The sequence below is a fragment of the Pteropus vampyrus genome, unplaced genomic scaffold (genome assembly GCF_000151845.1).
Source record: "Pteropus vampyrus isolate Shadow unplaced genomic scaffold, Pvam_2.0 Scaffold147, whole genome shotgun sequence".
Lineage (NCBI taxonomy): Eukaryota > Metazoa > Chordata > Mammalia > Chiroptera > Pteropodidae > Pteropus > Pteropus vampyrus.
The window spans coordinates 2,693,159-2,705,338 of NW_011888928.1; the positions used below are offsets into that span (position 1 = coordinate 2,693,159).

A 12,180-nucleotide genomic window follows, 5' to 3' on the forward strand; every position below is an offset into this window, starting at 1 on the left:
GAATGCTCCAAGTTTTATAATCTGAAAAAAGCATCACTTAAAAAAGTGCTAGTTCCGCTCTAGCTCTGACTTCCTGGGGTCCTCTAAGATGTTAGTTGTTCATTCAGCAGATATTGAGCAGTATTGCTAGGCACCAAGGACTCCGTCTAGCAAGGAGATGATACGTGAGACAATCGTTACAATCCTTGCAGGTGTGAGAACGTGAAACAGAGGACTGGAACTTTCCTGGGGCTGTGGGAGAGGAAGGACTCCTTGAGCGAGGGTACCTGTCTTGCAGACAGAAGCCAAGGGCACAGCTAGTGAAGAAGAAATGGAGGTGCCAAAAGAGGGGTGCAAACATCTCCCTAGGGTTGTCTGACTCATAGTCTTTTAGGAAAGCAGAAGAATGTCTCTTTCATGCTGCAAAGGGGGTAAACTGAGGGAAGGGGCCTGCTAACATCAAACCTACACTCGTTGACCCTCCCCAAGGTCCCTGGTGAGACATTTAGCTCTCTCTGCTCCACAATGAATGCCATACATAATTAAACGCCTGTTGGAGTGAGTGCCTTGCACATACAACTGGTGCTCAATAAATGTGTCATTTGTTTGAAAATGGAGGGCTTTCTTTCTATGTGCCAGTTGCGGTATTAATAAATGAATGAGTCAGTCAATGAACAAATAACTGTTCCCCCACCGCTAGCTGTCTGCCATTCCAGCTCCAATCCCTACCTCTTCCCAACACCTTATCACTGCCTGACATTATAATCTCTATATATTTTGTTGTTGATGTTTGTTTTCTATCATCCCCACCGAAATGGAAACTCCATGAGGGAAGGGCTTTCATCCATCCTGTTCTGGGCAATGTCCACCAGGCTTAGCATGCTGCCTGACTCTAAGCAGCATTAGCATGTAAGTAAACGGACACTTTGCAAAAGAATTTTCAGACTGTTGAGTAGCAAGTCTTAGAGAAGGGGGACCGGCAATGTCTTTTCCTCAAGAAATCTGTGGATGAGCTGGAAGCTTCTCTCCCCAGGCTGGTTTGGGACAATGGTCCTGGAGGAGGAGCTGCGATAGAGAAAGCTTCCCTCCTTCACCCTGGCTGCTGCGAGGCTGGAGTGACAGCCACCGGCCCTGCCTCTCTGAAGGCAGACATTCCAGCTTCCCCTGATGGCAGGAGTGCTGGTTTTCCTCAGCTGGAGACCTCCAGCTACCAGTCCCCCAAGGCTCTAAACTCTGCCTCTCCAGTCTTGCTGAGGATGGTCTGGTGTGCCCATCACAGCCCTGGGGCAAAGAGATCTTAGCAAGGAAAGCTCCAGCCACCCGCCTCCTGCAGATCCCCAGTGGGGGCCCAAAATTCTTGGGCAGGGTATTGTGTTGGTTAAGGCCACAGCCTTTAGCAGCGGCAGACCTGGGTTAGAATCCCAACTGGATGACCCTGGGCAAATTAACTCTATGTATCTCAATTTCTTTATTTGGAAAATGAGAATAATCACTTCCACCTTGAGGAAGAGGCGTGTCCTCAGGGTTCTGTGAAGTGCCTGGCACACAGTAGGTGCTCCATAAGTAGCAGTCCTCTGTCCCTGACTCCCCGGAGGACCTGTGCAATTGCCTTAGTGTCCTTATCCTTAAAACAGGCAGATTAATTCCTGCCCTTTCCACGGGGTCCAGACGACCCAGATACTGGCTAGCGGGGCCAGGCCGGTGAATGGTCCAGCCCTTCCAGGACATGTTGAGACAAGTGGCATTTGCTGGAAGGGGCACTGGGGAGGGCATGGAGACTCACCATATACTCCATGTTGGCAGCAGGCGGGTGCACGCTGGCCCTGATGTGGTTGTGATAATCCAGTAAGGCACTCACGTCCCGGGCAGAGATGTAGCGCTTCTGCCGGTAGCGGGCCACCCCCAGGCCACTCGCGGGCCACATGGCTGTGCCCTCGGTCTGGGCCAGTGCCAGGGTGGCATTGGGCATTAAGGTGTTCACTGTCCGGCCCGCCCAGAAGAGCAGGCCTGCCAGGCCCACCGTGCCGGGCAGCAGGGGCATAGCTGGCTGGAGGGGTCAGGCGTCTGCCTCGTGCAGTACGAGCTGGCTGCCTAGAGGGGGTGGGCATGAGGGCGCCAACCCTGAGTGTTCTCAAGCATCGCCACCCATAGGATGCTAACCCTGGGAACTTGGCAAAGGTCTCCTAGCTCAGCTCTAGTCCATGTGCCCAACACCTTGTCCTTCCCACTCCAGCGGACTGAGTAGATTGGGCAACAGAAAGAAATGCACAGACAGTGGCTAATCTGGACCAGGACCTGGGGTGAGATGGGGTTACCACTTCGAAGCCAGGGCCCCAGCCCACCGGCCCAGGAGGCAGACAGCAGTCCTCCCCAGCCTGGACACCCTCTTCACCCAGCCCGCTCAGACTGGGCTCCTTCAGTGTCCTCGGACGGGCAGGGCCAACTTTCCCCAAGGCTTAGTGAGGGCGCTCTCATTCCAAGCTGCTGCGCATTCAAGATCGAGAGCAAGACGCAGAAAGAGCCAGACGACGGAGAATGAAAGAGGCGGAGAGAAAGAAAAATGAGAAACGGAGACAAAGAAAATGAGAGAGAAGAAAGAGATACAGGGAAAGGAATGAAAGAAACAGGAAGTTGAAAAGATACAAGAGGAAAAGAGAGATGATAGGAGAAAAAAAAAAAAGAAAGAACAGAGGAGAGGGAGAGAGAAACGGACTCAATGAGAAGACAGCCAGAGGGGAGGCGAGCGCGTGGGAGAGCAGGCAGCGGGCCCCCCGGAGCGCGTACCCAGGATGGGCAGCCCAGGCGGGCGGCAGGAGACGGTGAGGAGGCTGGCGACCTCTGCAGACACCCTGGCCCGCCTGGCAGCCCGGCGACTTTAATGGTCCTCTGGGAGCTGATGGCATCTGACGTGCTGGGCTCCACAGCCCCCTCCCCTTTCGGCCAGGCCGGACTTGGACAGGAGGTTCCGCCCACTGCCCATTTGTGGGCTTTCCTCTCCCGCCCTCTGGAGCCTCTGCTGTTCCCACTTCCACCTGGAGCACGCAGGGCTGGGGCTAGACTTACTGGTCAGGACAGGGATGTGGCACTGGCAGGGATTCCAGGGGGAAATACCACCCCCCTTGGAAGACTCCAGATCCGGACGTTTCTCTCTGCCTCCTAGACCCCAGCATATTAAGGCCACCTTGCTTCAGCGAGTATTTTCTGTTTTCCCTACGAAGCCCTCTGGCCTCAGAGCAGGCAGTTAGTTAACATGACCCCATCTCATGAGCATCTGCTATGTGCCCGGCCCAGGCTGAGTGCTTTGCACACACAAACTCAGCAAACTCTCATAAGCAGATACTATAGCCCCCCACTTTCCAGATAAAGACACCAAGACCCAGAGAGGTGAAGGAACAAGTACAAGTTATGCCAGCCTGTCCACAATCGAGCCAGGATTCAAATCCAAGTCTGACCCCAGGGCCATGAGTATGTAAAAAGGGTGCCATGTTTGTAACCAGATCAATATGGATGCACAGGAAGAAAGCCTGGGAGTATGTATATTCACTAATATACAGCTCACACATAGCATCTCATTAATTAAGCTCATGGATCTGGGTTCAAATCTCCATACTTTCACTCACTAACTGAGTAACTTGGGCAAGTCACTCAACCATTTTGTGTTTCATCTGTAAAATGTGAGTCATAATGGGACCTACCTAGAGCATTGTTGCACACATTAGATAAGTTAACATTTGTGGAGCACTTGGAAAGTGTCTGGCACACTGTGTGTACTTGCACAAGCATGTATGTGCTTATATGTTATGTGTCGGTAAGCACACGTGTATATGCATTGCTTATGATGGTTTGTGTGTCATATATATGTGTACTGATACATGCGTGATCATGCTGGTGTGTATATATGATGAGCATGCAGGTGTGTATGTTGGTTTCAAAGCCTCTTGAGTTGCTGTCCTTCTGGGTTAAGAAAGTTTAATTTTCTCCTCTCTGACTAATTGTGTTCTCCACAAATAAGAAGTAATACTTTTGTAATGAGGGGGGTAGACTTACAAGATAGATATTATATAAAAAAAACAAAGTAGACACATCTGTCAGCGATCAGCCTCCTCCTCCAGTGACCTCTGAGAGTACCCAGGCAGAATCAGGTAGTGATGCAGGGCTGGAGACTGGGACCGGGCCCCCAAGTGGGGTCCTCCCCAAACACATGGAATTCTCACCCCGGGCAGCCACCCGGCCTCCGCCTCCATGGCCCAGACAGAGCCGGCTGCCAAAGCACACACCTTTCGGCTAGAGCAGCTTCCCTCAGCCCAGGCTGAACACTGGGGGAGGTGGGGTAGGCAGGCAGTGAGGAGTGGGGGCTGCCGCCCCTGACCTCTGCAGGGCTTTCCCACCATCCCAGAAGGTCAAGAGAGATTGGCTCAAGCCAGCCCCCATCTCTGCCTCTATCCAGTATGCTGGATGTCCTGGGGCAAGTCCCTATCCTTCTCCGGGTCTCAGATGCCCCATCAGAGAAACTAAACTAAGGACTCTTCTGCCTCCAGCAGGCCGGGAACCATGGTACACCAGGGGGAGCTCTGCAGCCCAGGGAAGGAAGACGAGAATGGCTTGACACTTAGGAACCCGGGAACATCAATGATTATGTCTCATTCTCTCAGAATGCTTAACACAAACTTCTCCCGTGTAACTGGCATTTACATTCATTCACTTGTCCGCAGAGCTGCCTCTGAGGTAGTAACCCCATGCATTGTACTGATGAGGGTACCGAGGCACATGGAGCCTTGGTGTCTTGTCCTAGGGCCTGGAGCTTGTTTCGCGGTAAGTGGGGTTCTGGCCCTGAACATCCTCACGCATTTACAGAATGCACACACTCATCCACTGTGCACATACCACACACGTACATGCACGCACTCACACAAGCACACCCCCCTCTCACGAATCACAGAGACGGCCCATTCCCCCAGCCCCTCAGATCCTTTCTACTGTTCGCCCTCAGGCGCCCTTGTGTAAATATGCAGAAACCCACCCTTTACACATTTAATCAAATCTAACACATAAAAGCTGTGCATGTTTGCTCCTACCTCAGTGCCCAGCCCTGTTTTGAGCACTTTACGTGGATGAGCTCATTCAATCTTCAGAACAACCCTATCAGGTCAGTACTATTATTGTCATCATGTCCATTTTTATATATGTGAGGAAACTGAGGCACAAAGAGGTGAGTCATTTGCCTGGGGTCACATATCCAGTGGGTGGCAGAGGTGGCATAGGCACCTGGGTAGGCTAGTTACACTGTCTTTCCACAGTGACAGACAGACAGTCTTGGAGGAAGGTACAGGCCCACAGTCCAACCACACAGACAAAATCACCATCTCCTACCCTACATGTTCACACAGCCCAGGAACCCAGAAATCGCACTGGTGGCAAACACACAGGGACACCCCTGGCAGCTCCACCAGTTGAGACCTTCTCTAGTGTCCTCATTGACTAGGGCAGTTTCCAGTAGATAAAATGTTAGAAGGAAGGTAGGGGCAAGAAATAATCAGGGGCAGCCCAGATTAACATGCTGGCTGGGTTCTCACTTTAAGGTTAAGAATATTTTCTCACCCTTGGAGTTTATCACCCTAGACTGAGCTTTTGCTCCAACCTCGCCCTTCCTGAAATTCACTCTGGGCTTGGATAAGCCAAGAGGAAATTATTATAGATGGAAGTAGTATTCAAGATCGTATAGCTCTGTGGCTAACAGACAGCTTAGGTCTATGACCCGTCTCCATGGCTTACTTGCTGTGTAACCATGGGCAAGTTACTTAAGCCTTCTGTGCCTCAGTTTACTCATCTATATAAGAAGCTGCCTAGTGGCACTGTCGTGAGGATTAAATGAGTTAGTACATCTTAAGACACTTGACACAATGCCTGGCACAGAGTAAGCAGTCAATAAGTGTCAGCAATAGTAACAGCTAATAATAAAAACAATGAGAGTCGACATTTATTTAGCACATACAAGATGCCAGGCATTAAATGCTTTGGGGGCATGATCTCATTTAAACTTTGCTCCAGCTTCATGAGTTAGGTATCAGGATCCCCATTCTACAGACAAGGAAATGGAAACTCAGAGAAATTAAGTAACTCGCCCAAGTTCACACAGCTAGTCCCAGTGGAAACTGAATTCCAATGCTGGGTCTCTCTGATCTTTACCCCGTAAAGTTGCTTTTCAGAAGAGACTCTGGGACCTGAGCCTGGTACTTGGGAAAGGAGATTGAGAACATTGGAAGGCCCTTAGAAATCTTCTAGGTCACATCTTTCATTTGCTAGTTGGGGAAAGAGGTTCAGAGAGGTTAAGTGACTTGTCGAAGGTCACAGAACAACTGGCAGACTCAGGGCTGCAACCCAGATCTATGTCGCTCCAAACCCAAGTGGTGTAGGGAAAAGAACACATGTGAAAAACAGGAACTCATGCGAAAAATAGCAGCGGTGATCCACACTCTTCAAATGCTCCGGGTTCTTCCAAAAGACAAACTGTAAGAAAACCAAAGGGATAGAGGGAGAATCAGTAGAGACTTAAAAGATACACATTTTTTATAGAGCCAGGACTAAAATCTCCTGTTGAGGGATGTGTACTCGGCCAATAGCACCATAAAGAAACAAAGAAAACCATAAAAGTCAGGCTGTAAAAGAGGTGGGACATTTGAGAAGCTTCAATTTCCTGATCTGACTGGTGGCTACAAGTGGTTCACTTTATGAGGTTTCGCATTTGCTTTATGTGACTTTCTGTATTGGTGTTTTATTTTACCTTTTAAAAAAAAAAAAGTCTCTTTAAAAAAATAACAGCAGTAGTACTTTATACAGTGACACCTTCCATCTGTTACCGCCTTAACCATGCATGAGGATTTTAATCTTTTAACAGGTTCAGAAAGGGAGGCAACGTGCCCACAGTCACAAAGCAAGTCAGTCTGGGAGCCTGGACTCGCCCCCTGTGGCTTGGTGTGTCTCCACTGCACAGCGGTGGCTGGGCTGCCGATGGTAGTTTCTGACCCAGCGAGGGGGTTTGGAGAAGTCTCACCACAGATTCAGAGACACCGACTCCTCAGAAGATAAAGCACACCTAGAAACACCTCTGGGCACCCAGGTCTCACTCCACATGGTCGTGTCACCTCTTTGGCAGAGTTTTCAGAGGGAGGCAGGATGGTCTAGTGGGTAAGGACCAGAGCTGTGGAGTCAGATAGGTGACCTGGATCTAGGAGATCTGGGACAAGCCGTGAGCCCTCTCTGAGCCTCAGTTTCCTCATCTGTAAATTGGGAACAATAAATAGGTGCTACCTTATTTGGCCATTATGAGAAATTCAGGGAGAAGTGGAAAGTGTCTGCATACAAAGCAAAGTTTATTCAATGTTAGCTATTAACCTCCCCAAACAGAAAAACTGTGTAATTCCATTGACAAGATGCTTTTTCTTTTTCTTTGTTAAACACCTACACAGCACCTGGTCTTCCTAGGTGGTTTCCCATCCAAGTACTAACCAGGCCCGACCCTGCTTAGCTTCCAAGATCAGATGAGATCGGGCACGTTCAGGGTGGCATGGTTGTAGATGACAAGGTGCTCAAGAACAGGCAAAACTAACTTAGGGTGACGAAAGTCAGAACAGTGGCTACTTTGGGGGCTACTGACTGAGAGGGGACACGAGGAAGCTCCTACTGAGGATGCTGTATCTGTCTCATATTTTGATCTGGGTGGTGACTACAATGGGTGTACATATGTAAAAATCCATCTAGTTGAGCATTTAAGATTTCAGCACTTAAAATTAATTTATACCTCAATAAAAAAAATTTAGTTACATATGGTTTTCAAAATCTTGAAAAGAGTTATTTCAACGAGTATAAAATTAAAATCTTACATAAGAAAAAACACACACACCGACAGAAATATCTCATTCCTGTCCCCCCAACACACACTTCCTACCCAATACACATAAATGCTGTGCCCAGTACACCCACTAAAACCCGCAACACTGTACACACATAGCCAAGGACCCCGACATTAGCACAAATAGAAGTCACTGTCCAGAAGAGCAGACACACCTGCACTCTCACTCAACCCCACAGCACATCCCTCTTCAAATATAGATGCTTTTCCACTCTGGGTGCCTGAGAACACACCCTACGTGCAAACACACAAACAGACACACATAAACCAAACCCACAGACCAAAATGACTTGATGGATAGATCTGTGAGTCAGACAGACGTGGATGGGGATCTTGGCCCCATTGCTTCCTCCCCATAGGATCCGGGGTAAGTCACATAATTTCTCTGAACCTCAGTTTTCTCATCTGTAAAATGGGCCCGATAAGATCTTCTCTTATGAAGAGAAATAAAATTAAAAAGAAAGACCATGAGCAAAGCAGCTTCCTGAGGGAAGGAACTGTGTCCAATTTGTCTCTGAATCCTCAGTGACTCACATCCCGTCGTTATAAGTAAACTTATGTGCTGTCAGTTCTCACCAGCTTAATCTGTAGATACAATTATGATCCCAATTAAAATTCCAACAACATTTCTGGGAGAAGTTGGCGAGCTGCTTATAAATTTCATGTAGAAGAGCAAAGCCCAAGAATTTTCAAGACACTCCATTAGTCATATTAGTAATACGTGATGGTTAAACAAACAAACAAACAAATCAAATAGCCAGGTGGAAGGAGAAGCTGGGACCTTAGAGTGGGAGAGACAGCAGTACAGAGAGGGAACAGCATGAGGCTGAGGGAAATTCAGTTCCTTTGAAGAACTGAAGAAAAGCAGGTTAGAGAAGAGTTAAGGGTAGAGAGTGTAAGAGGTGTGTCGAGAGGTGGGTTCAGAGGTCAGCAGAGGCCATTTCTTGCAGGTTGGAGGCCTTGAATGAATGCCACACTAACTGCAGGGCTAGAGATCCTTTGTGCTTTGCCCTATTGGGCACAGGACGTGGAGGCTGGAGGCTGGGAGGCCGGTGAGTCGAGAAGACCAGAGCTTAGTCCTTCAGGAAAGAACACCTCACCCTAGTCCATCCTAGGAGCTGATTTCCCACGGCCCCCCAGAACTCTGAAACCAGGGGGCTGTCGCTGAGGGGGTCTGCCCTCCTCCTCACCTTGAGAATTCTGAGCTGGGTGTTCGCAGGGGTTGAGCCAGAGAGCCTCTCATCCTCCCGGGTGTCGGAGAGGTCTAGCCCCGCTCCTCCAAAAGAGGGGGGATGGGAACGAGAGGGTGCGGAGGGCCAGGTGGGCTTAACCTTGATGGTGCACCTGGTGGTCCTGCGCCCTGGCCCAGAAGTCCAGGACGTGAGGCCATCAGGGGTCAAGGCCATGCCCTCGGGGCCAAAGGCCAGAAGACTAGAGAATCCTTGTCCTGGTCCAGCCTGGACAGCTGCACAGCCAGGTGTGGCCGCGGAATTTGCTGTGTCGCCTGCCGGCGCAGCTGGAGCGGAAAAGCCTCCGTGTCAGCGCCCCCCGCCTGGCCACCGCATTCCTGCGTGGGGTGCGGAGCACGGGCCCTGAGGCCACATCCCAGCGCAGGACCCTAAGAATTCAACAGGGGTGGGGGGAAGGGACCCGTGGGACCCTCTGCGCCTCTTTGCTCCTTAGTGGCATGAGAACCGAGCCAGACTTCCCGTCTGTTAAATGGGGATGGTGCCACTTTGTCTTACCTTTCTCTCAAACTACAATGAGCAGCCAAAGATGAGCATCTTTATTTTAGAAGTAACCATCTATTGTGCGCCTACTGTATGCCTGATGCTTAGTAAAATAAGGTTTCACTTATTTATCCTAGCAATGAAGTTAGCATGATATCATCCTCATTTTTCAGGTCAGGAAATAGATAAGTGAGTGACTTGTCCTAGTTCACACAGGTAATAAATTCTGAATCTAGACTAGAACCCATGTCTGTCTGTGTTCTGAACCAAGGAACCACACGGCCGCTAAACCCTATCAACTGTGACTTGGTAAACTTGCAGAGTGCTGTGATCGTGCTAGCCATTATTTTTGGTACTTCCCAGACCTGGAGGCAGTGTGGGCTAGTGGTTAAGCACTCTGCCTGGTGGAGCATACCAAGCCTAGTTTACATCCCAGCTTTGCTGGATTGCTAGCTGTCTGACCTTGGCTAAGTCACTTTCTTAGTCTCTCTGTGCCTCAGTGTTTCTATTCATAGAATGGAGTAATAACGGTACCTACCTGTGGGGTTGTTGTGGGGAGGAAAAGAATCAAATACAATTAGCCCTTGAACAACATGGGTTTGAAATGCACGGGTCCATTTACACTAGGATTTTTTTCAATCAATATATACAATACTGCAGTTGTTCAAGGTCAAATGCACAGTGAAGCACTTAGCACTTAGTGAAGGCTCAAAGCTCAATAAAACAATGGTTCTTTTCAGAACCCAGGCATTTTATTCCCAGTTTGGTGTTCCATATATATATGTATAATTTCATAAATTACAAAATGTAACAAACGTACAAGATTTATAAAATATATAGTTTAATGATAGGTTTAAAGCAAGCAGCTATGTGACTACCTCTAGATAATGAACTAGAACATTGCCTACACCCCAAAAACCCTCTGATCCCACTGTCCTCCCTCCATCCTATAGGTAACGGCTGTGCTGACACTGGGACACTCAGTTCCTTGCTTCTCTTTCTAATTTTTCTAATGCTGTTTCAGGCAACAATGGCTCCCTCCTCCTGGGCCTGAGCCCTGTGACTGAGATAGGAGGGTCTGGGGTCTGCAGGAGACAGTGGCCAGAGGAGGAAGCAGGAGGTTCCTCAAGGCCACTGGGTGTGGTGTGGGGTCCCCGGCAGCCCCTTCTGCTGCTCTCCTTGATCCCCACCCTCCTACACCTTGTGACCTTGTGCCCAAAATGGGCCCACATAATGAGCAGCCTGGCCTCTGGCAGACACTGGCTTTGCTCAACTGCCTCACCCCAGGGAGTGGCTCGTCGTCCCCTCTGGCTAGAAAGAGAGGTGGCCAGAGGTTAAGAATGGGGGAGGCATTGCAGAGCTGAGCTCAGAAGGAATGAATTGGTGCTGGGGATGAATACTTCTGACTGGCTGGCCAGGAGCTGTAGACAAAGAGGCCCACCCGCTGGGAGAATTACTGGGCTGCCTATCCATCCTGCCGAACAGAGTGAGTTATTTCACACACACTAGCCAACAAAAGGGCACCTGCTGGTTGCTCTTCCTGGAATGACCTCTTCCCACTGTTCCTCTGGCTAGCCCTGGGCCAGTCCTTCAGACCTCAGCTTAGATCAAAATCATCTCTTTCAAGAGCTCTTCCCTGAGCCTTCCTGTCCCTAAGGGGTCCTCTCCTCATGGCTCCAAGCAAGCATCCTCTTCTTAACCTGTTATCATTCTATGGCAGCATCTTTCAACCTCGATGGACCACAAAACCCCTTTCACAGTGATTTATAATCAATTTCATAATGATTATTTTCTGTTGTTTCTCTTCTGTTTACAAAGAAGCAATTTAAATTATAAAATAATTTCCTTTACATCAGCATATTAATAATGATTCTTTAATTTATTTAACAAAAAAATATATTTTTTCGCATGTTTAGCAGGTGCCAGACAAGGTTCTAGACGCTTGGGATGCCTTAGTGAATACAACAAGCAATGTTCCCTACCCTCTAGAGCTGATATTCAAGTAGGGGAGACAGAAGATCAACAAATAAAAAAAAAAAATTATAAAGTAGATCTAAAAAAAGAACTGTTAAAAAAATAAAATAAATAAAAAAGAACTGTTGATGATACTCCTAATCCATAAAGACCTTCCATTTTTTGACATTTAATCAAGTGATACAGTTCAATTTACTTTAAAATAGATCACGAGCATTGTCAAAATAGAGACCTCTTTTCCAATAGAAATACTCACTTTTTAAATTCCACCCCAGCAGAATTTAACCTTATGAATCAGTGGCATTAAAATGTAATGCGGTTATAAAGAAAAAAATTCTTTATGATAAGGCAGCAAAAACACATTTCCTTCTATTTCATCTTTAGTTTATATATATTCACGTTCGGCCTGGCTGAAGCACAACTGTAACTTCAGATGATTTCTGTGCAACCATTCCACAAATTTTAGTGTTTTATATTTTTCAAAAAACTTAAACTGCCATCAAAGTAAAAAGACAAAGGCGATTTTCAAAAAATTTGAAAAGCAGAGTGTTATTTGTCCAAGAGAAACTCAGCCTTCGAGATAAATTC

General features: G+C 48.1%; 1 protein-coding gene and 1 pseudogene across 1 annotated transcript in view; both read right to left on the reverse strand.

The window, feature by feature from the left end:
• Positions 1-2,020, reverse strand: part of R3HDML (R3H domain containing like) — a 10,146-nt gene extending 8,126 nt beyond the window's left edge. The window contains exon 1 of the mRNA XM_011369369.1: positions 1,763-2,020. Coding sequence (XP_011367671.1) covers positions 1,763-2,020 — 258 coding nt within the window. The remainder of the gene's footprint in view (positions 1-1,762) is intronic.
• Positions 2,021-7,436: 5,416 nt separating this feature from the next.
• LOC111745180 lies at positions 7,437-7,555 on the reverse strand (annotated as a pseudogene).
• Positions 7,556-12,180: the final 4,625 nt, after the last annotated feature.